The 25916-nt window shown below is 34.4% G+C and overlaps 1 protein-coding gene across 2 annotated transcripts in view; it reads right to left on the reverse strand.

Moving 5' to 3' along the window:
* LOC133334006 (ras GTPase-activating protein 1-like) overlaps positions 1-25916 on the reverse strand; it is a 53281-nt gene that overhangs the window by 20757 nt on the left and 6608 nt on the right. The window contains exon 2 of one of the 2 annotated variants that reach the window (XM_061542305.1): positions 25131-25361. In XM_061542305.1, coding sequence (XP_061398289.1) covers positions 25131-25356 — 226 coding nt within the window. In that variant the 5' untranslated portion in view covers positions 25357-25361. Of the gene's footprint in view, positions 1-25130; positions 25418-25916 lie in introns of those variants that run through there. The other variant, XM_061542304.1, reaches the window with a different exon arrangement.

Below are 25916 nucleotides of genomic sequence, written 5' to 3' on the forward strand. Positions count from 1 at the left end.
CTGGAACCCATTACGCAAAAAATTCCAAACTCGGAAAAAATTGGTCATGTTTTTATTTTTACCGATAACTCAGATATTTGGTAAGTTACATCGGAAAAAATTGTATCATTTGAAAGCTCAGACGTTTTTATACTAAATAAATCTATTTTATAAAAATTACTCCGCATAGTTCACAAGTTATGGCCCCAAGAAGTCGTTACGCAAAAATATCCCAAACCCTGAAAAAATTGGTCATGTTTTAATGTTTGCAGATAACTCAGATAGTTGTTAAGCTACATCGGGAAATTTGGTATCAATTTAAAGCTAAGATGGTTTTCTTACAAAATAAATCCACTTCTGAAAATATAATCCACTTAGTTCGAAGTTATGGCTTCTGGAATATCATAACCTAAAATTTACCCAAGATGGGAAAATTTGGTCGATTTTGTATTTTCGCCATAACTTTGAAATTTGATAAGCTACTTTATTATAGCTCGAAGGATATTTGAAGATAAGCTGTAAAGCTATCATAATCCATTTATTTCATCGAAATCAGGCGATTATTTCAAAAGTTATGGCCTCTCGAAGTTAGTTACTCAAAAATCTCCTGAAAATTCCCCAAATTGGGTAATTTTATAAACTTACCCATAACTCTGGTATTTGAGAAGCTACATTTACATTTTTCACCTTAATTAAAAGCTGAAATTCTATTGAATCTAATTTTGCTTTTGCAATTTTAGACTTTGTAATTCATAGAAGTCGTCACAATGGCTGGAATACAAGGCCAATGCTGTGTATCTCTATTAAATGGCGCCCAACGTTACTAAGAGGAAATAAAACATCAACCGAAAGCATCACTGTGGAATACTGAATACCGAGCGGAGGGAAAAAACAAATACTGAGGTAGGTAGCTTTTTGCTGTAGTCATCATGTCTGCGCGGAATGCATAATTTTTTTAGTAAAACAAAAACAACAAAAACAAATTCCGACATCAATGTTTCAGTGGAAGAATTTTATTGTTTTCAAATGAAAAGATTCCCCCCAACCTCGGTTACAGCAAAATGGCACAGTGTTTCAATGCCTAGGAATTTAGGAGATTTTTTTTAATAGGAAAAACAAATTCTGCTTTCTCGAACCTCGAACCACTGTCCCCCCATTCGGATAGCGGTAATAAATGACGATGGGACAAAGCATCATTTGATGATGATGATGATGTCGATGCTGACATTTGATAATGGCCTGACGGCAATGTTCGATTTTATTCGTGTTGTGCCGCTCCGCCCGGGGGAGGGGGAGGGGCAAGGTGGTGCTTTAATAAAATTAGTAATCAGGTGGCAACTAATGAAACTTAATTGACATCTGTGTCATATCATTGTGTCACTCACTTGCCTGGCATTAAATTGAACAGTGTGAGGCCTTCATGACAAAGCGGAGGAGAAGGAGGGGGGGGTGTGAGAGGGATGGGGGCACAAAATACCATTACAAAGTTCCTATACAACAGCAGCAACAACAACAATTAATCATGACATGGCCAATTATTGTAGAGAAAATTGAAATGTTAATTTTTTTGTTATTAACAAGAAAAGCACATTTCAATTCCAGCGAACAGAAAAAAACAACAACAAAATTTTCCACGATTATTTATTAAGTGACAGATATGTTAAATTTTTTAATGGGAAAATGAATCGGCATCTTTGCTCCCTCATTGTCTCAACAATTTACCTATCTTTCTCTCCCAAAAGTATGCAACATATTTAAATTACAAAAATAAGTCATGACATATTTGATGGTCCTTCGAGCAACTTTTTCAATTTTCTAAGTGATCTGCAAGTTCCAATTTTTATTGGATCGTCTTGAAAATTAACACGAATATCCCTGATACACTCTTTTTTCAAAATATATTCACTTTGTAAAAAATATTCCACTTTGTCCACAAGTTATGGCCTCCAGAAGTCATTACGCAAAAAATCCACAACACTGAAAAAATTGGTCATGTTTATATTTTTGGGGATAACTCAGATATTTGTTTAGCTACGTGGCAAAAAATGGGCACTCATTTAAAGCTGAGATGTTTTTCTTGCAAAATAAGTCCGATTTGTAAAAAATATTTCACTTGATTCACAAGTTATGGCCTCTAGAAGTCATTACGCAAAAAAATCCCCAAAACTGAAAAAATTGGTCATGTTTATATTTTTGGCGATAACTCAGATATTTGTTTAGGTACATGGCAAAAAATGGGCATTCATTTAAAGCTTAGATGTTATTCTTACAAAATAAATCCACTTTGTAAAAAATATTCCACTTGGTTCACACGTTATGGCCCCTAGAAGTCATTGCGCAAAAAACCCCCAACACTGAAAAAATTGGTCATGTTTTCATTTTTACCCATAACTCAGATATTTGTTTAGGTACATGGCAAAAATGGGCATCCATTTAAAGCTGAGATAGTTGGCTTACAACATATAGTCACTTTGTAAAAAATATTCCACTTGGTTCACAAGTTATGGCCTCTGGAAGTCATTACGCAAAAAAATCCCCAACACTGAAAAAATTGGTCATGTTTTCATTTTTACCCATAACTCAAATATTTGTTTAGATACATCGAAATATTTGGTAATAATTTATAGCTGAGATGTTATTCCTACAAAATAAATCCACTTTGTAAAAAATATACCACTTTATTCACATGTTATGGCCTCTAGAAGTCATTACGCAAAAAAAATCCCCAACACTGAAAAATTTGGTCATGTTTATATTTTTGGCGATAACTCAGATATTTGTTTAGGTACATGGCAAAAAATTGGCATTCATTTAAAGCTTAGATGTTATTCTTACAATATAAATCCATTTTGTAAAAAATATTCCACTTGGTTCACAAGTTATGGCCCCAAGAAGTCATTACGCAAAAATACCCAAACACTAAAAAAAATGGTCATGTTCATAATTTTACCGATAACTCAAATATTTCACCAGCTACATGGGGAAAATTTGGCACCAATTTAAAGCTGAGAGGGTTTTCTTACAATAAAAAACCATTTTGTAAAAAAAAATTCCACTTGGTTCACAAGTTATGGCCTCTGGAAGTCATTACGCAAAAAATCCCCAACACTGAAAACATTGGTAATGTTTTCATTTTTACCCATAACTCAGATATTAGTATGGGTACATGGGAAAATTTGGCATCGATTTGAAGCTGAGGTGGTTGGCTAACAACGTAAAGTCACTTTGTATAAAATATTACACTTGGTTCACAAGTTATGGCCTCTAGAAATCATTACCCAAAAAATCCCCAACACTGAAAAAATTGGTCATGTTTATATTTTTGGCGATAACTCAGATATTTGTTTAGGTACATGGCAAAAAATGGGCATCCACTTAAAGCTCAGATATTTTTCGTACAAAATAAATCCGATTTGTAAAAAATATTCCACTTGGTTCACAAGTTATGGCCTCTAGAAGTCATTACGCAAAAAAATCCCCAAAACTGAAAAATTTGGTCATGTTTATATTTTTGGCGATAACTCAGATATTTGTTTAGGTACATGGCAAATAATGGGCATTCATTTAAAGCTTAGATGTTATTCTTACAAAATAAAACCATTTTGTAAAAAATATTCCACTTGGTTCACAAGTTATGACCTCCAGAAGTCATTACGCAAAAAAATCCCCCAAACTGAAAAAATTTGTCATGTTTATATTTTTGGCGATAACTCAAATATTTCACCAGCTACATGGGGAAAATTTGGCACCAATTTAAAGCTGAGATGTTTTGCTTACAAAATAAATCCAATTTGTAAAAATATTCCACTGAATTCCCATGTTATGGCCTCTGGAATATCATAACCTAAAAATTTCCCCAAAATTTGACACTTTTTCCAATTATCTCCACTGAGCGGATTTAATACAACTATCATTTCTTAAATTATCTAGAAAATCTTCTCAGTATTTCTTATTGAAAATCCCATAACATTTCTTATTAGGTTTCTTAGAAAATAAAAATATTACCATGAAATTATTGCTGATAAGGTCGATCGGTCATTGCGTATGAGCAACAATGCTCATAAATTTTACGATTTTTTCTTTGGGTCATTTGAATTTTCTTGGTAGTTCAGATAGAAATTTATTAGTATTCAGATTTCTTTAATTTTTAAAATAATTTTTGGAATAGTATTCAAATAATTTATTAAACAGAAAATTATTGGAGCATAAATGAAATAAATAAAAAAAAAATAATTAAAATCCAATTTTTAAAGAAATTGACATTGGGTTCAGAGGCCTAAATGGGTAATGTTATTTCTCGGGCCATAACTTTTGAAATATTCCGAATATTTTAGTAAAATAAATTGAATATAGAGGAGGGATATCTGCTCTTCAGATTCTGTTCGAATTACGTTCATGTAACTATACAAATATCTGAGCTATCGGGACAATACCAAAGTGCGAAAATTTTTCTGATGGTAGGCATATTTTGGGTAATGTTATTTCTCGGGCCATAACTTTTTAAATATTCCGAATATTTTAGTAAAATCAATTGAATATAGAAGAGGGATATCTCCTCTTCAGATTCAGTTCGAATTATGTACTCGTAGCTCAGCAAATATCAGATTTATCGGAAAAATATGAAAGTGCGCAATATTTTCTCATGGTAGGCATGTTTTGGGTAATGCTATTCCTTGGCCCATAACTTTTGAAATATTCCGAATATTTTAGTAAAATTAATTGAATATAGAAGAGGAACATCTCGTTATGATATTCAGTACGAATTATGATCACGTAGCTAAGCAAATGTCCGAGTTATCGGCTAAATACCAATGTGCGCAAAATTTCCCCATGGTAGGCATATTTTTGGTTTGGTTTTTATTTGGTCCATAACTTTTGAACTATTCCGAATATTTTACTGAAATAAATTGATAATGGAAGCGGTACATCCCCTCTTTAGATTCTGTTCGAATCATATTTATATAGCAAAGCAAATATTCGAGTTATCGGAAAAGTATCAATGTGCGCATATTTTCCTCATATTTGGCATATTTTGGGTATGGTTTTTCTATGGCCCCTAACTTTGGAAATATTCCGAATATTTTACTGAAATAAATTGATAATAGAAGCGGGACACCCTCTCTTTAGATTCTGTTCGAGTCCTATTTATTTAGCTAAGCAAATATCCGAGTTATCGGAAAAATATCAATGAGCGCAAAATTTTCCCATGGTAGGAATTTTTTTGGGTAATGTTATTTCTCGGGCCATAACTTTTGAAATATTCCGAATATTTTAGTAAAACCTATTGAATATAGAAGATGAACATCTCCTCTTCAGATTCTGTTCTATTTACTTTCATGTAGCTAAGAAAATACCCGAGTTATCGGAAAAATATCAATGTGCGCAATTTTTCCCTATTTTAAGAATTTTTCGGTAATGATATTCATCGAGCCATAACTTTTGAAATATTCCGAATATTTTACTGAAATAAATTGATAATGGAAGAGGGAAATCCCCTCTTTAGATTCGGTATGAATTAAGTCCATGTAGCTCAAGAAGTTACAGAGTTAATGGGAAAATATCAATGTGCGCAAAATTTCCCAACTTTTTGTTTATTTTGAGTAATGGGATTCCTCGGTCCATAACTTTGGAAATATTGAAGTAATTTTAGTAAAATAAATTGTGGATGGAAGCGGGACATCTCCTCTTCAATATCAGTTCGATCCGTACCCATATAGCTAACCAAATATCTGAGTTATAGGAAATATACCAAAGTTCAAAAAAATTTCCCATGTTTGGCATAATTTGGGTAATGTTATTCCTCGGTCCATAACTTCGGCAATGTTCGGTTTATTTTTGTGAAATAAATGTTTTTGGAAAGAGGAATACCCGGACTTTAAAATTAGTTTGAGTCCCATCACTGTACCTCTTAAAATATCTGAGATATGCGTCATGAAACTAATGTAACTGAATTTTTTCATGTTTCGAATTTTTTGAGTTACCTTGTTCGGAAGGCCATAACTTTGAAAGTTGATGGAGTATTTACACAAATTAAATGGATTATGAAAATACAGACTACAATCTTTCCAATCGTATATGGATCGGATGTTATTCCTTCGAAATTAAACCTTCAATTTTCAAAAGATAAATCGAACAATAGACATATTTTATTTGATTTCATGTTCCGCTCCCCTTACGGAAAAAAATGTTTGCTCTCTAGTTTGACTCTAGTGACCCAATGCTCTTATCGTGGTGGAAGTGTCATGGTCGCATGCCTTCCAAGCGTTTTTTGTTTGTTTTAACTTTTATCGCCTGGCACACAATCGCCAACTGTAAACATATGGCTGGCGGAATGGCTGTCCACATTCCCTACTCTTGGTGGCCGTAATCTTCCTTTGGTGGATATGCTGCTTTATTTGGTCTCGCCATACATTATTGACATTATCAGCTATGCTTGCACAAATAGAGGAAAGGCGAACAACAACAACTACAACAAAAAAACTAGTAGCTATGACCCAACAACCATCATCATTTTTCTGGTGCATACAACCCAACAACGTTTGCTCGGCTGTTCGATTCTTTGTTTGGTTTTTAGTGACTCTCTGACAGACAACTACTGTGCGGGTTGATTGGCCACTTTGTAGCCTAGAGAGCTGGCTGGGCTACTGGAAATTGTTTATTTACTTTCGACTAGCTGCCTGCCTGGCCTGCCAGCCAGCATGCCCGGGTGTTTGTTGTTGTTGTATTATCATCGCACTTTCATGTGCGCTATTGTTTTTATGTTCGGTTCGAACACATTTTTTCTTTCCTTTTTTCTCGTATTTCAATCAAAGATAACAAAGTCAAGAGGAATTTCTCTCTAAGGTTGTGTGTTTTCGCGGAGGGGTTTTGGTCAGGGTTTCGATAATTTGTGTTTTGTTTCATTTCTTCCGTATTGAATGAAGTGTGATAATCGGTAGGGGAAATATTATATTATTTGTTTTCTGTTTAGTGTGGAATGGAACTGACCTAACCCACGAGAGATAACGAAAAAAAAATCGAATGAAATAATATTTGGAATTCATAAATAAACGAATTTTATATATTTTTTTAAAGAATCTCGGAACATATTTTAGTTCTCAAAATTTATTCTCTTTCTCTACTTCCAAAATAAATTTACTTCATCCAAATATCTCTAATACTTCCAAAGTTATGGCCCTTAGAAATGAATACCACAAAAAAATTCCAAGTCCCCTACAACCAAGTCACTTATTAATTTTTCCGATATCTCCGATATTTCAAAAGATACCTTACTAAATCCTTATTTCCATTTAAAGCTCAGGTATCCTTCTTCCATTTCCAACTTATTTCATAAAAATATACCAACTACTTATGGCCTCCGGAACATCATAACCAAAGAATTCAACAATAGTGAATTTTCAAGGTCCTTCTGTAATTTTTACGATATCTCCCATATTTCAAAAGAAACCTTAATAAATCCTTATATCGATTTAAAGCACAGGTATCCTTCTTCCATTTCCAATTTATTTCATAAAAATATCCCGATTACTTTAGAAGTTATGACCTCCGGAACATCATAACAAAAAAATCAATAATGGCGAATTTTCCAGGTCCTTCTGTAATTTTCCCGATATCTCCAATATTTCAAAGGATACCGTAATAAATCTTTATACCCATTGAAAGCTCAGGTATCCTTCTTCCATTTCCAATTTATTTCATAAAAATATACCAATTACTTTAGAAATTATGACCTCCGGTACATCATAACCAAAAAATTCAACAATAGCGAATTTTCAAGCCCCTTAAGTTATATTCCCGATATCTCTGGTGTTACTTCAGCAACAACAATTAAACCTACATTATTTTCAAGCTATGACTTCTGCCCATTCAAAATAATTTTATTTCACAACGATATCCCGAAAACTTAACCTGTTATGGCCTCTAGAAAGTGAGTGCGCAAAAAATGTCAGATCTTGGAAAATTCCAACACTTTAACATTTTTCCCTATATCTCAGCTATTCGACAAGGTATAATCAGGAAGTAGGTCAGGAATTAAAGACATCAACCTTTACTATTAAAAATAAATTTATTTCAAAGTCCTAGGCAGATTCAATTCGAAGTTATGGCCTCTGGAAACTGATTACGCAAAAAATTCCATACATTGAAAAATTCAAGTATATCAATATTTTTCCGATAACTCGGATATTTGAACAGCTACCTTTACGAAATTTTGCAGTTATTTTAAGCGAAGGAACTCCACTTTCAAAATCTATTTATTTTATGAAATTATCCGCACTTATTCCAATGTTATGGCCCACAAAAAGTGATAGCGCAAAAAAATCTAAAACCCAGAAAAATTGAAGAACATGCGATTTCCTCCGATATCTCAAATATTTGACAAGCTAGAGTAAAATATTTCGAGAATAATTCGGAGCCTAGCTCATCAGCTTTGAATATCAAGTTATTTCATCAAAATTAACCGATTACTTTAAAAGTTATGGCCTTCAGAATGTGATTACTCAAAAAATACCTAATGTGGACAATTTTGAGGATTTTATAATTTTTTCGATATCTCAAATAGTTGAAAAGCTAGAGTAAAATATTTCGAGAATAATTTGGAGCCGAGCTCCTCAGCTTCGAATACCAAGTTATTTCATCAAAATTAACCGATTACTTTAAAAGTTATGGCCTTCAGAATGCGGTTACTCAAAAAATACCTAATGTGGATAATTTTGAGGAATTTATAATTTTTCCGATATCTCGAATATTTGACAAGCTAGAGTAAAATATTTCGAGAATAATTTAGAACTTAGGTCGTCAGCTTTGAATGCCAAGTTATTTCATCAAAATTAACCGATTATTTTAAAAGTTATGGCCTTCAGAATGTGATTACTCAAAAAATACTTACATTGGGCATTTCTTGCGGATTTTGTACCTTTTCCGATAACTTCGGTAATTGGGCAGTTAGAATTAAACATGCAGAGTATAATTTAGAGCTGAAATGTTTTTCATTAAAAATCAAGTACCCTGAGTCAGATTAACCGATTACTTCAAAAGTTATGGCCTCCGAAATGTGGTTACTCAAAAAATTCTTAAAGTGAAAATATTTGGCGGATTTTATAATCTTTTCGATAATTCTGATATTTGTCCAGCTAGAGTAAAATATTTGGAGAATAAATTATAGCTGAAATGATTTAATGTAAATACCAAGTAGTTTCAATAAGATCTGCCGATTACTTTAAGAGTTATGTGCGCAAGAAAGTGATTACTCAAAAAATACCTAAAGTGGGATTTTTTGGGGGATTTTGGCATTTTTCGGATACCGTTGGTATTTAACCAGCTAGGGAAAAATATTTCGAGGATAATTTAGAGCTGAAATGTTCTTCTTTCAATATCTAGTAGTTTCATGAAGATTAAACGATTACTTCAAAAGTTATGGCCTATAGAACTCGATTACTCAAAAAGTTTCTAAAGTGGGGAAATTTGGGAATTTCGTAATTTTTCCGATAACTCGGACAGTTGATGAGCTACATGAAAATAACTTGATGATAATATGAAGGTGAGATGTTCCTCTTTCCAAATCAATTTATTCCATCGATATTAATCGTTTAGTTTAAAAGTTATGACCTTTAGAAATCGATTACTGAAAAGTTTCTGAAGTGGAGAAATTTGGGAATTGTGTAACTTTTCCGATAACTCGGGTATTTTATAAGGTACATCAAAATAAGTACAGGATATTGTAAAGGTCAGGCGTTCCTCTTTCCAAATCAATTTATTTCATCGATATTAATCGTTTAGTTTAAAAGTTAGGGCCCATAGAACTCGACTACTCAAAAATTTCTATGTTGGGGATATTTGTGATTTCTTTTTAATTTTTCCGATAACTTGGTTGTTTGATGAGCTAAATAGAAATAACAGGAGAACACATTAAAGATAAGATATTCTACTTTCCAAATCAATTTATTTAATCGATATTAATCGTTTAGTTTAAAAGTTATTACCTTTAGAACTCGATTACTCAAAAATTTTCGGAAGTGGGAAAATTTGGGAATTTTGTTATTTTTCCGATAACTCGGGCAGTTGATAAGCTACATGAAAATAACTTGAGGATATTATGAAGGTGAGTTGTTCCTCTTTCCAAATCAATTTATTTCATCGATATTAATCGTTTAGTTTAAAAGTTATGGCCTATAGACCACGATTACTCAAAAAATTTCAGAATTGGGGAAATTTGGGAATTTTGTAATTTTTCCCATAACTCGAGCAGTTGGTGAGCTACATGAAAATAACTTGAGGGTAGAATGAAAGTGAGGTGTTCTACTTTTCAAATCAATTTATTTCATCGACATTAATCGTTTAGTTTAAGAGTTATGGCCTATAGAACTCGATTACTCAAAAAATTTCGGAGGTGAGTAAATTTGGGAATTTTGTAATTTTTCCGATAACTTGGGAAGTTGGTGAGCTACATGGAAATAACTTGAGGGTAATATGAAGGTGAGATGTTCCTCTTTCCAAATCAATTTATTTCATCGATATTAATCGTTTAGTTTAAAAGTTATGGCCTATAGAACACGATTACTCAAAAAATTTTGGAAGTGGAGAAATTTGGGAATTTTGTAATTTTTCCGATAACTCGGTCAGTTGATGAGATACATGAAAATTACTTGAGAATATTATGAAGGTGAGATGTTCCTCTTTCCAAATCTATCCAAATTGATAAAGATTAGGGAATTACCATCGAAGTTAGGGACTCTGGAATGTGATAACTAAAAAAAAATTTATAAAATGGGGAAATTTGAGGGATTTTGTATTTTTTCCAATAACTCGGGAATTTGAGGAGCTACATCAAAATAACTTGAGAGTCCTTTGAAGATAAGATATTCCTCTTTCCAAATCGACCATATTTTTTTATTATTTTTATTTATATTAGACAATTACCGCACCTGGAAATGCATTCTGCTCAATGAAATCCATTGTTAATTTTTTTGTCCATTGCACCATTCCAATTTTGGTTGCATGCTTACACATGTTTTTCGGCTACATTACAAATGGGATTTCCTCTGCTAATCAGCCTTAACTATGGCACTACTGACTCACTAACCGAAAAAAAACATTTAATGGTCCGACAATGGCCAAAAACGTTGGCTTTTTGGTAACCAAAAATCTATGGCCAAACGAAATGTGACAAAACAAAACGACTCTGAAGTTTGGGTCATTGTTTTATGGGGTTTCCAGAAAACAATAACAACAACAACCAAAAATTATTGTAAACTTTTAGAAGCCAAATATAGCACGTGCTATACCTCCGCTGGCTTGGAGGGCTAACTGATCACTCTTGGTAGCGGGGAATGCGCCTCGGCGGCTTTGTGCCCAAAGCGGGAGGGTATGGCGTGTAAATTCCCAACTAATACCCTGGGTAATAATGGCCCATATAATTTTTTTCTTGTGCTAGGGGGTAAACCACAACAACAACAAGTCGATTTTTTTCTGGCCAACAACTTCTTAGCGTATCGTATGATGCGGTTTTTTTCTTGGTCTTGGCTTTTTTTCTCTTTGGGGCTACCTTTTTTGTTGACCATTTCTGGTCATTGCTTCCTTCTTTTTGGCCATAAAGATCGATTATGGAGCGTCGGCAAAAAAACATGCCCATTGTAACGTAATTTTTTTTATTGGTATTCGTGTTGTGTTTTGTTTTACCTCTTGAGGTTTGTTATGAATTTTAATGGCGTTTTTATGAGTTTTTGTTAATAATCGTCAATAAAATATATGTAAGCCATTACAAAAAAATTGTGTCTTTTTATTTAAATTTACAATTACAACAACGACAAAAAAAACAATCAATTTGTAATAAACAATACAATACTTTTTGTTTATAAAAAAATATTTTTTACGACAAATTTTCCCAACACAAATCATTCACAGAGGACATGGATTTTTTATGGGCAAAATTATGATGTGTCTGATATTTAACCCATTGTAGAAAATATAAAAGTAAAACATATTCAAAGGAGGATCATTTTTCCAAAAAGAAGATTATCTCACCTTTAAATTGATACCAAATATAGCTATATAGCCCATAGAATTCCAGAGTTATCGGCAAAATTGTAAAATCTGCAAATTTTCTCACTTCCGAAATTTTTTTGAGTAAGCGACTTCTATAGACCATAACTTTTAAACTAAACGATTAATATCGATGAAATAAATTGATTTGGAATGTGGAACACCTCATCTTCATATTACTCTCAAGTTGTTTTCATGTAGCTCATCAACTGCCCGAGTTATCGGAAAAATTACAAAATTCCCAATTTTCCCCACTTCCGAAATTTTTTGAGTAATCGAGTTCTATGGGCCATAACTTTTAAACTAATCGATTAATATCGATAAAATAAATTGATTAGGAAAGTAAAACATCTGATCTTTAATTTGTCCTCCATCTATTTTAATATAGCTCTTCAAATAAAAGAGTTATCGGAAAAAATAATTACAAAATCCTCAAATTTCCTCACTTCTGAAATTTTTGAGTAATCGAGTTCTATAGGCCATAACTTTTAAACTAAACGATTAATATCGATGAAATAGATTAATCTAGAAAGAGGAACACCTCATCTTCAATTCATCCTCCAGTTATTTTCATGTAGCTCATCAAATACCCAGAGTTATCGGAAAAATTACGAAATTTCCAATTTTCCCCACCTTAGAAATTGTTTGAATTATCGACTACTATACGCCATAACATTTAAACTAATCGATTAATATCGATAAAATAAATTGATTTGAACAGAGGAACATCTCAACTTCATATTATCCTCAAGTTACTTTGAAGTAACTCATCAAACATCTGAGTTATCGGAAAAAATAATTACAAAATCCTCAAATTTCCTCACTTCTGAAATTTTTGAGTAATCAAGTTCTATAGATCATAACTTTTAAACTATTCGATTAATATCGATGAAATAAATTGATTCGGAAAGAGGAACACCTCATCTTCATATTACCCTCAAGTTATTTTCATGTATCCCACCAACTGCCCAAGTTATCGGAAAAATTACGAATTTTCCAAATTAACTCAATCTAAAAATTTTTTGTGTAATCGAGTTCTATAGGCCATAACTTTTAAACTAATCGATTAATATGGATGAAATAAATTGATTAGGAAAGTAGAACATCTCATCTTTAATTTGACTTCCATCTATTTTAATATAGCTCTTCAAATAACAGAGTTATCGGAAAAAATAATTACAAAATCCTCAAATTTCCTCACTTCTGAAATTTTTTGAGTAATCAAGTTCTATAGATCATAACTTTTAAACTAAACGATTGATATCGATGAAATAAATTGAATTGGAAAGAGGAACACCTCATCTTCATATTACCCTCAAGTTATTTTCATATACCTCGTCAAATACGTGAGTTATCGGAAAAATTACAAAATTCTCAATTTTCCCCACTTCCGAAATTTTTTGACTAACCGATTTCTAAAGACCATAATTTTTAAACTAATCGATTAATATCGATGAAATAAATTGATTTGGCAAGCAGAATATCTCATATTTAATTTATCCTCCAGTTATTTTCATGTAGCTCATCATCTGCCCAAGTTATCGGAAGAAATACAAAATCTCCAAATTTCCCCACCTTGGCAATTTTTTGAGTAATCGAGTTCTATGGGCCATAACTTTTAAACTAATCGATTAATATCGATGAAATAAATTGATTTGGAATGAGGGACATCTCATCTTCATATAATCCTCAAATTATTTTGATGCAACTCATCAAATGCCCAAGTTATCGGAAAAATTAGAAAATTCCCAAATTTCCCCACTTTAAGAATTTTTTGAGTTATCACATTCTAGAGGTCCTAATTTATAAAATAAGTCCTCAATCTAGATAAATTGTGTTTATTTGGAAAGAGGAACACCTCATCTTCAATTAATCCTCCAGTTATTTCGATGTAATATATCAAAACCCAGAGTTATCGGCCAAAATTCAACAATTACCCAATTTGCCCAATTATTAGCATATTTTGCGTAATCACATTCTGCGGCTCATAACTTTTAAAGTATTCATTCTACCTCGATGAAACAGTATGGTATAGAAAGAGGAACATCTTATCTTGAAATTATCCTCTATACATTTTGATGTTGCTTCTTAAAAATTTCAGAGTTTTCGGAAAAGTAAACAAAATTCCCAAATAATCCTACTTTCAGAATTTTTTATGTAATCGGTTTCAAGAGGCCATCATTTTCGAAATATTCAGTGAATCGTGGTGAAAAAATTTGATTTGCGATGCAGAATATCTAATCTTTAAATTCTGCCCAATCTGTTTCATCACAGTACATCAAATACCGAAGTTATCAGAAAAATTATAAAACCCCCACATATACCCACTTTATTAATTGTTTGGGTTAATCACATTCCGGAGGCCATAACTATAAAAGTAATCGGTTAATCTTAATCAAACTTCATGTGATATTGATCGAATGACACATCAGCTACAAATTATCCTCAAAATATTTTTCTCTAGCTGCTCAAATACCCAAGTTATGCGAAAAATGCCAAAATCCCCCCAAAAAATCCCGTTTTAGGTATTTTTTTGAGTAATCACTTTCTGGTGACCATAACATTTGAAGTAATCGGTAGATTTGATTGAAACCACTTGGCATTTACAGTATAACATCTCAGCTGTAATTTATTCTCCAAATATTGTACTCTAGCTTGCCAAATATCGGAGTTATAAGAAAAATTACAAAATCTCCTTAATATTTTTACTTTAGGAATTTTTTGAGTAACCATATTCCGGAGGCCATAACTTTTGAAGTAATCGGTTAATCTCGTTCGAAGTACCTGATTTGTAAAGAAGAATAGTTCAACTCTAACTAATTCTCCGAATGTTTGGTTCGAACTGGTGAAATAACAAAAAATTTGGGCAAAGTTCAAAACCCCAAAAAAGTTATTACCTTAGGTCATTTTTGAGTAATCACATTCTGGAAGTCATAACTCTTGAAGTAACCGTTTAATTTTATTGAAACTACTTGGTATTTAAAGCAGAACATCTAAGCTCTAAATTATTATAGTGGTACTTTGCATTATCTTGACAAAAAAATCAGACTTATAAGAAAAATTATAAAGTCTGTCAAATATTTTCACTTTATGCATTTTTTAAGTAACCACATTCCGTAGGCCATAACTTTTGAAGTAATCGGTTAATCAGACTCAAAGTTCTTGATTTGTGAAGAGGAACATTTCAACTCTAACGAATCCTCAGAATTTTTAGTTCTAACTGGTCAAATAACAAAATTATCGGGCGAAGTACAAAATCCCTAACAATTTCATATCTTAGGTATTTTTTAGTAATCACATTCTGTAAGCCATAACTCCTGAAGTAACCGGTTAATCTTGTTGAAACTACTTGGTATTTAAAGCAGAACATCTAAGCTCGAAATTATTCTCGTGATATCATACATTATCTTGACAAATATCGGAGTTATAAGAAAAATTACAAACTAACTCAAATATTTCCAATTTAAGATTTTTTAAGTAACCACATTCCGGAGGCCATAACTTTTGAAGTAATCGGCCAATCTCACTCAAGGTACTTGATTTGTAAAGAGCAACATTTCAGCTCTAACTTATTTTATGAATGGTTGATTCTAACTGGTCAAATACCAAAATTACAGGCCGAAGTTCAAAATCCTCAAAAAATCCCACTTGGGGTATTTTTTCGAGTAACCACTTTCTGGTGGCCATAAAATTTGAAGTAATCTGTAGATCTTATTGAAATCACTTCCTATTTACAGTAGAACATCTCAGCTTTAATGTATTCTCCAAATATTTTAACCTAGCTCACCAAATATCGGAGTTATAAGAAAAATTACAAAATCTTCCCATTATGTTTACTTTAAGAATTTTTTAAGTAACCACATTTCGGAGGCCATAACTTTTAAAGTAATCGGTTAATCTTGTTGGAACTACTTGGTATTCAAAGCTGATGATCTTAGCTGCAAATTTTTCTCCAAATACATTTGTCTAACTTGTAAAATATTTGAGATATTGGAAAAAATCGAAAGTACGAAAGAATTTTTCAGTGTAGGACATTTTTTGCTCTATCACATTCTGTGGGCCAGAACTTTGCAACTAATCGAGATAAATTCATGAAATAAAATGATTTTGAAGGATAAGCATCTATTCTCGTGTAAAAATCCACGCATAGAGTAGTCATTGACATTTTTTATTTAAAATCTTCCAACAAATATTTTAGCTTTACAACTGAGACATCTCGTTTTTTGGCGATTTTAATTATTCCCATTTTGTTATTGTATTCGAATATGCAAATAAATATCTCAGAACTTCATTGAATATTCTGTGCCAATAGGTCAACAACAAAAAAATTGTATTCCCGACCCCCGGTCGGTCTCTCTCTTTCTTATGATTTCGCTTTCATAAGAACTCCACAAATGATGTGCTGGTGATGGTGATTTGAATGCTGCTGCTGATGATGATTGTCAGTCAGTCATTCCGTCAAGCAAAAAAAAAGCAACCATTAAATGGCGATAATAATAAAAAACGAATACTAACAATGAATGGACTGTGACCAAATGTGAACACACAAAAGAAATCAACAAAAAAACAACAATGATTGTATTCGAAAAAAAAAATACTGCAGAAGATGAGAAAAAGTAGAAGACGAAGACAGAACACTTCTAGACAAAGTGGTGTTGCTTTGTATAGTGTGATGGGGTGAGCCAACTTGGGGGCAATTTTAGGTAGATGCACCCATAATATGAATGTGTGCACCAGTCAGCCCCTACCCCTTCCTCAATCTGATTGTGACCATTCTACACAGTCAGTCAGACCGATATGTGAGTCAGATAACAAAGTTTTGAAATGGAGTGTTGAATAGTCTGCAGATTATGGAGGAGGTCATGATGATGAGCAATAATGATTTCAGTTAAATAAAAAAAAATTTTCTACCTAAAATATCAAATTAAATCCATTTTGGTTCAAAAAAATCCAGAAATTCCGAAATTTGGTAGGTAACGTTATATGGGACCTACTCCGAAACTTAAGTCAATCTTAATAACTTCAGATAAGAAGATATGTTACCCAATGAGAACCCATAATACCACATTACATTTAAATCGATTGAAAAATGTGCCGAAAATCGGAAATTTGGGAGTTACTTTTGTATGGGGGCTACTCTAAAAAATGGACCAATTTTAATAATTTTTGGTAGGGTGGTACATTACCCAAGGAGAACCCAGAATACCAAATTACAGCCAAATCGGTTAAAAAACGTGTCCAAAATCCCCAAAATCGGAAATTTGGGAAGCACTTTATATGGGGCATACCCTTTAAAGTAGACCGATATTTATAATTTTTGGTAGGGAGATATATTACCCAATGAGAAACCAAAATACCAATATAGAAGCAAATCGTTTGGAAAACGTGCCCATAATTCCCAAAATCGGAAATTTGGTAGGTACTGTTACATGGGACCTACCCTAAAAAATGGGCCAATATTGATAATTTTTGGTAGAGAGCATACCTAATGAGAACCCAAAATACCAATTTACAGCCAATTCGATTGAAAAACGTGCCCAAAATTTCCAAAATCGGAAATTTGAGAGGTACTTTCATATGGGAGTTACCCTAAGAACTGGACCAATATTTATAATTTTTGGTAGGGAGCTTTGCTAGCCAATGAGAACCCAAAATACCAATTTACATCCAATTCGGTTAGAAAACGTGGCTAAAATCCCCAAAATCGGAAATTTGGGAAGTACTGTTACATGGGAGCTACCTTAAAAAGTGGATCAATATTGATAATTTTTGGTACGGAGATTTGCTACCCAATGAGAACCCAGAATACCAATTTGCAGCCAATTCGCTTGAAAAGCGCGCCTAAAATCCTCAAAATCGAAATTTTTGGAGGTACTATTATATGGGAGCTACGCTAAAAAGTGAACCAATATTAATAATTTTTGGTAGAGAGCCTTGCTACCTAATGAGAACCCAAAATACCAATTTACAGCCAATTCGATTGAAAAACGTGCCCAAAATTTCCAAAATCGGAAATTTGAGAGGTACTTTCATATGGGAGTTACCCTAAGAACTGGACCAATATTTATAATTTTTGGTAGGGAGTTTTGCTACCCAATGAGAACCCAAAATACCAATTTACAGCCAAATCGGTTGAAAAACGTGCCCAAAATCCCCAATATCGGAAATTTGAGAGATACTGATACATAGGAGCTACCCTAAACACTGGACCAATATTTATAATTTTTGGTAAGGTGATATATTAAACAATGGGAACCCAAAATACCAAATTACGGCCAATTCGGTTGAAAAACGTGACCAAAATCGGAAATTTTGGAGGTACCTTGATATGGGAGCTAACTTAAAAACTGGACCAATATTGATAATTTTTGGTAGGGAGATTTGCTACCCAATGAGAACCCAAAATATCAAATTACAGCCAAATTCATTGAAAAGGTTGCCAAAAATTACCATAATCGGAAATTTGGGAGGTACTCTTACATGGGAGCTACCCAAAAAACTGGACCAATATAGATAATTTTTGGTAGGGTGACATATTATCCAATGAGAACTCAAAATACCAAATCACAGCCAATTAAATTGAAAACCCTGCCCAAAATCCCCAAAATCGAAAATTTGGGAATTACTTTTGTATGGGAGCTACCCTAAAAACTGAACGAATATTAATAATTTTTGGTAGGGAGATTTCCTGCTCAATGAGAAACCAAAATACCAATTTGTGGCCAATTCCGCTGAAAACCGTGACAAAAAACCCGAAAATCGGAAATTTGGGAGTTACTTTTGTATGGGGACAATCCTAAAAAATTGATCAAAGTGGATCATTTTTGGTGTGAAGATTTCCTACTCATTGAGAACCCAAAATACAAAATTACAGCTAATTCCATTGAAAATTGTAACTAAAATTCGAAAAATCGGAAATTTGGGAGGTACTTTTATATGCGAGCTAACCTTAAAACTGGACCAATGTTAATAATTTTTGTTAGGAAGATGTGCTGCCCGAAGACAACCCAAAATACCAAATTACAGCTAATTCGATTAAAAGAATTTTGTTTTGATATGGCCCTGCTAATGAATACCTTAGCGGAGCGCACCTAGGTATTAATTGTTGTATACTTTTTTTGTCCATGTGTGCCTTAATACTATTTTCCCTTCGTCCGATTTTGTTGTTGTTTGTGTGTATTTTTAGAATTTCGTCCAATTGTCAATTGGACTTAGCCGGCTGACTGACTGACTACTCCATGTCTGGTCTTGGGTTTGTGTGTTAAGTGTTTTTTTTTTTATATGGGGATTTGTAGTCCTCAGTTTGTTGTTGTAGTGTTTGCCTTCTTCCTTCATCGTTGCGGCGGGGCCTATTGTGTGTTTGTTTTCGTATTTTTTAAGCATTTAAATGGTGATGGTGGTGGCGAAAAAAAAGCGGCATATTTCCGAGTGATTCATGCTATGGCATGAGTCGCGCCATACCCCCGCCATACACACACCCTCAACGCCATGCAACAATAGGTTTTACCTTCCTCTATATGCACCCATCCCGACTGGGGCTCTTCATTACACACTGCATTTGAGGGTGGAAGGACGATGATGAAGGTGAGTGGAGGGTAGGTTAGGCTTTGGTTTATTTTATGTGGCATTATTTGCATATAAATACAAACGGGTCTCATTCCTGGGCCTTAGTTTACAAAAACTGGAACATTATGCAAAATTGTAGACAAGCACACACGAACACACACACACATAGAGAGGGGACAGATAGACAGACAACCATACAGCAGAGTAGGGCCAGTCAGCCAGACAACCAAGCAGCCAGTCCAACACACATACATAAAAGTAGTTCCATTTGGAAGCCGTCGTCATCATCATCGCCATCCAGCAGGCCAGCCAGCTAAAGGGGGTAGCTTTGACTGTCCGTCCGTCTGCCTTGTCTTCCATTGAATTTTTGAGTGAAATTTAATTGTTGGCAAACTATTTAAAAAACCCGGCATGCTCAACTTGCTTAGAAGTTCTCAACACTATTCTTCCACGTTTGTCTTCTTCTTGGCATTATTCTTCTTCTTCTTCCACCCTGCTGCCCGGCTTTTGGAGTGATAATTATTATGACAGAAAATCCCACCTGAAAGAGTTGAGAGCGGAATGAATGAATAATACCTTTGTTTCGAATACAAAAAAAGACACCCTCCTTTCATGCGCGATATGTGAATCGGTGATATTCCCAAATGCTAGAAGAAGACTATGGGCAAAAATAGTTGCCATTTTCCGTTTCCTACTTCCGTTTTTTGGCTCTTTTTGTGGTACATTATCTCATCGTCATCCTCCATCATCATTGCCATCCATCTAAGGTTAGTGGCTTTTATTTCAATATAGCTAAGTTTCTTGTTGTTTTAGTTCCGCTCTGGAACACACAGAGCAAATCGTAATCCTTGAGAGCATTGACTTTGGAAAACATAATAGACAATAGAGGTAGGAAGGACTTAAAAAGAAAATAAATAAAATTAAAAAAAATATTTAAAAATGAAAAACGTGCCGAAAATCCCCAAAATCGGAATCTTGGGAGGTAACGTTATATGAAAGCTACCCTAAAAACTGGACCAATATACATATTTTTTGGTATGAAGACTTTCCACCCTAAGAGAACCCAAAATACAAATTTACAGCCAAATCGGTTGAAAAACGAGCCGAAAATCCCCAAAATCGGAAATTTAGGAGGTAACGTTATATGGGAGCTACCCTAAAAACGCAACCAATATTAATAATTTTTGCTGCGGAGATTTGCTACCCAATGAGAACCCAGTATACCAAATTACAGCCAAATCGGTTAAAAAACATGCCAAAAATCCCCAAAATCGCAAATTTGGGAGGTACTGTTATAAGGGAGCTACCCTAAAAACTGGACCAATATTAATAATTTTTGGTAGGGAGATTTCCTAACCAATGAGAACCCAGAATACCAAATTACAAACAATTTGGATGAAAAACGTAGCCAAAATCCCCAAAATCGGAAATTTGGGAGGTACTTTTATATGGGAGCTACCCTAAAAACTCAACCAATATTAATAATTTTTGGTGCGGAGATTTGCTACCCAATGAGAACCCAGTATACCAAATTACAACCAATTCGGTTAAAAATCATAGCCAAAATCCCCAAAATCGGAAATTTAGGAGATACTTTTATATGGGGACTACCCTAAAAAATGGATCAATATTAATAATATTTGGTACGGAGATTTCCAACCCAATGAGAAACCCAAATATCAAATTACAACCAATTCGGTATGAAAACTTGTCCAAAATCCCCAAAAATCGGAAATTTTGGAGGTAAAGTTATATGGGATCTACCATTAAAATTGGACCAATATAGATAATTTTTGGTATGAAGACTTTCCACCCTAAGAGAACCCAAAATACCAATTTACAGCCAAATCGGTTGAAAATACCTGCCCAAAATCCCCGAAATCGGAAATTTGGGAGGTAACGTTATATGGGAGCTACCCTAAAAACTGCACCAATATTAATAATTTTTTGCAGGGAGATTTGTTTCTCAATGAGAACCCAAAATATGAAATTACAGCCAAATCGGTTGAAAAACGTGCCGATAGTCCACAAAATCCGAAATTTGGAAAGTAGTGTTTTATGACAACTACCCTTAAAACTGGGCCAATATTAATAGTTTTAGGTAGAAAGGTTTGCCATCCAATGAGAAACCAAAATATCAAATTACAACCAAATCGGTTGAAAAACCAGCCGAAAATCCCCAAAATCGGAAATTTAGAAGGTACTTTTATATGGGAGCTACCCTAAAACCTGGATTAATGTTAATAATATTTGGTAGGGAGATTTGCTAGCCAATGAGAAACCAAAATATCAAATTACAACCAATTCGGTATGAAAACTTGTCCAAAATCCCCAAAAATCGGAAATTTTGGAGGTAAAGTTATATGGGATCTACCATTAAAATTGGACCAATATAGATAATTTTTGGTATGAAGACTTTCCACCCTAAGAGAACCCAAAATACCAATTTACAGCCAAATCGGTTGAAAAACGAGCTTCAAAATTCCCAAATTCGGAAATTCAGGAGGTAACTTTATATGGGGCTACCCTAATAAACTGGACCAATATTGATAATTTTTGGTAGGGAGATTTGCTACCCAAAGAGAACCTAAAATACTAAATTACAGACAGTTTGGATGCAAAACGTGCCGAAAGTCCACAAAATTGGGAATTTGGTATAAGCAAGCTTACACGAGCATTTTTAAGCAAACTAAAGGGGTCTTTTTTTAGTCTTTATAGACCCCATGAAAATAGTTATTATAGCCGCTCTGAAAGTCTTGATTAAACAAAACAGGATGTCGTAATTGACGAGCTTCCATCTAAAATTTTTTGGTGACCTGAAGTCTTTATAGACGGTCTCGAAGTGTGGTATTATGACCAACCTGAAGAGATTATTTATAGTCGCTTTGAAGGTTGTCATTATAGACGACCTGAGGGAAACATAGTCTGTTTAAGGGAGCTGAAGGGAGCCTTTATAGGTGAGCTCAATGGATCTCTTTATAGGCCAGCTGAATGGAGCTTTTTATAGACGAGCCGAATGAGGGTATTTATAGACGAGCAGAATGGAGGTATTTATAGACACCCAAAGGAAATCTGCACAACCCAAAGAAAGTCTTTATAAAAGACCAGCATGAAATCTCTATAAAAAACCTTAAGGTAGTCTTTGGAGGCGTTCAGAATGTAGACTTCATAGACCGCCTGCAGAAGAAGTCTTTATGGACGAGCTTCAGAGATTTTTTTATTTGAAGTCCTGAAGGCAGCGCTTATAGACGAGCTGAAGGGAGTATTTTTAGATGGCATGAAGGGGTAGTCATTGACGACCCGAAAATCAGTCTATATAGCAACCAGAAGTGAATCTTTAAAGACCGCCTGAAGAAGTTTTTTTTAACGAGCTGGGATGTGATATTGTCGTCCTGAAGGGAGTCTTTATGGATGACCTGAAGGGAGTCTTAATGACAACTTCAAAATAATAAAGTTTTTATAAACGATCTGAAGGGAGATTTTATGGACACCCAAAGGAAATCTGATAGAAGTCTTTATGAACGATCTGAAGGGATTAGTTAAAGACGTCCACAAGGTATTATTTTTAGACCGCCTGAAGAAGTCTTTGTAGACGAGCCGTAGGGATTCTTTATTGATGTCCTGAAGGGAATCTTTATTGACAAGCTGACGATATGAAGGGACTTAAAATGAGTCTTTGTAGACCGCCTGAATTCAGTCTTTATAGACGACTTGATGGAGTTCTTTATAGACTAGCAGAAGGGAGACTATAGGTTGATTGAAGGTAGTATTCAAGGCGAGCTACATGGATTCTTTATTGACATTCTGAAGGGAGTCCATATAGAGGCGATGATGGTAGTCTTTATGTACAGCCATAACTGTTCTGACGGCCGTCTTTATAGACCAGCTGAAGACAGTCTTTATGAATGACTTGGATTTTTTTTATTGACGTCCTGAAGGGCGTCCATATAGACGCGATTATGTGAGTCTTTAGCGACCACTTGAAGGGTTCTGCGGGGGGTCTTTATAAACCAGCTGATGGCAAACTTTATTGATGACCTAAAGGAAATCTTTTATGGCACCCTGAAAGGAGTCTTTGTGGCCGCTCTAATAGAAGTCTTTAGAGGCGTAATGAAGGTAGTTTTGAGACCAGTTGAAGGGAGTTTTTATAACGACTTAAAAGGTAGCTCTGACAAGAGCCTTTAAAGGACATCTTTATAGACCAGCTGAAAGCAGTCTTTATGAATGACTTGGGATTTTTTTATTGACGTCCTGAAGGGAGGCCAGATAGACGCGATTATGTGAGTCTTTAGCGATTCTTTAGGGATTCTTTATTGGCATCCTGAGGAGAATCCATATAGAAGCGATGATAGATGTCTTTATGGACAAAATGAAGGGTTCTGAGGGGAGTCCATATAGACAAGCTGATGGCGAACTTCATTGATGACCTGAAGGAAATCTTTACGGCGACTTCTAAGGAGCCTTTGTGGCCGCATTGAAAAACGTCTTTAAAGGCGAGGTGTAGAGATTCCGTATTGCCTATCTAAGGGGAGATCTTATAGAAGCGATGATGGGTGTCTTTATGGAAAACCTAAAGGGTTCTGATGGGAGTCAATATAGACAAGCTGATGGCAGACTTTATGAATGACTTGAGATTCTTTATTGACGTCCTGAAGAGAGTCCATATAGAGGCGATTATGGGAGTCCAGCTAAAGGCAGTCTTTTTGAATGACCTGCAGGAAATATTTATAGCAGCTTGAGATAAGGCTTTGAGGCGTGTTGAAAGGGAATTATGGACAACCAGAAGTGTTCTGACGGGCGTCTTTTTAGACCAGCTGAAGCAGTCCTAATGAATGACTTGGAATTTTTTTATTAACGTCCTGAAGGAAGGCCATGTAGAGGCGATTATGGGTGTCTTTAATGATTCCTTATTGGCATCCTGAGAGGAGTCCATATAGAAGCGATGATGGATGTCTTTATGGCCAACCTGAAGGGTTATGATGGGAGTCTATATAGACCATCTGATGACAAACTTTATTGATGACCTGAAGGAAATCTTTATGGCGATCTGAAAGGATTCTTTGTGGCCGCTTTGAAACAAGTCTTTAAAGGCAACGTATAGGGTTTCCTTATTGGCGACCTGAGGTGAGTTCTAATAGAAGCGATGATGGGTGTCTTTATGGAAAACTTAAAACTTGATGGCAGACTTTATGAATGACTTGAGATTCTTTATTGGCGTCCTGAAGAGAGTCCATATAGAAGCGATTATGGGAGACCACCTAAAGTCAGTCTTTTTGAATGACCTGCAGGAAATATTTATAGCAGCATGAGATAAGGCTTTGAGACGAGTTGAAAGGGAATTTCTATAGACGATGTGAAGTGAGTATTTACAGATGAGCTGTCTTGAAGCAACATCACATTTTTTTTCTTCGATCTGTTATTTGTTTCAAAATTCAAATAATTGCAATATCTTTCCAATTATATTCAAAAAATTCTAAATAAATAAGAAAAATTATAAAATTAATAAAAAATAAAACAAAAGAAATTATTTCCAAAAATAGACTTACCATTTATCAAATTCATGCCATCGAATTCATCCTGATCCAATTCCTGTTGTAAATCACCCATATCGAAACCGACACCGCCGCCTACAACGCCTCCTCCACCACCGCCACTACCCGCAAAATTATTAATGCCAGCACCAAAGGCGGCTAAATTACCATCATCCGAACCGCCAATCGGTGAGCCAAGTTTGTCCTTTTGTATGACAACATCCACGTTGCCCAGGCGCATTAAATCTGCCATTTTGGGAGGCAAGGGTAAAATATTGGGTAGAATTTTGAATGGTTTTTTTGATAAATAAATACGGGGAGGAAAGGTAGATAGATAGGGATGGATGGGTGGTTGGATGCTAAGCAAATGCAGTTGTAGCTGGTGAAATGTGACGGACACACACACACACAAGGAAGTTATGTGGGGTGATTACGATGACCAGGTGATGACTATGTGACAAGATGAGATTTTTTTGGGTTCTATCTCGTCTTCTTCCTTTGAAGCCGATGATTATATGTTGGGTGATTAATGTTGGAGTCTCTGAGGATTTTTGGTTTTCAGATGATCTCCAAGTGGTTCCAATAAATTGTGGCTTATATTCCTGGAGCTGAAATGGAGGTTTGTTTCCTTTCCTTTCCTGATTTTTGTTGTTGTTTTTTTTTCTTTCTTTTATTTTTTAAAATATGGCAGTATTAAAAGGTTACTCGATTTTTTTTGGGTGCCTTCTGGCTTGGCACCGCTTTGGCTTTAAATTGAGGTTGACTTGTTTGTTTTTAAATGATTTATTTTTTTATTGCTAA

This window comes from Musca vetustissima, unplaced genomic scaffold (genome assembly GCF_032173495.1).
Source record: "Musca vetustissima isolate MV318-11 ecotype Yass unplaced genomic scaffold, APGP_CSIRO_Mvet_v1 utg2072, whole genome shotgun sequence".
Taxonomy (NCBI): Eukaryota; Metazoa; Arthropoda; class Insecta; order Diptera; family Muscidae; genus Musca; species Musca vetustissima.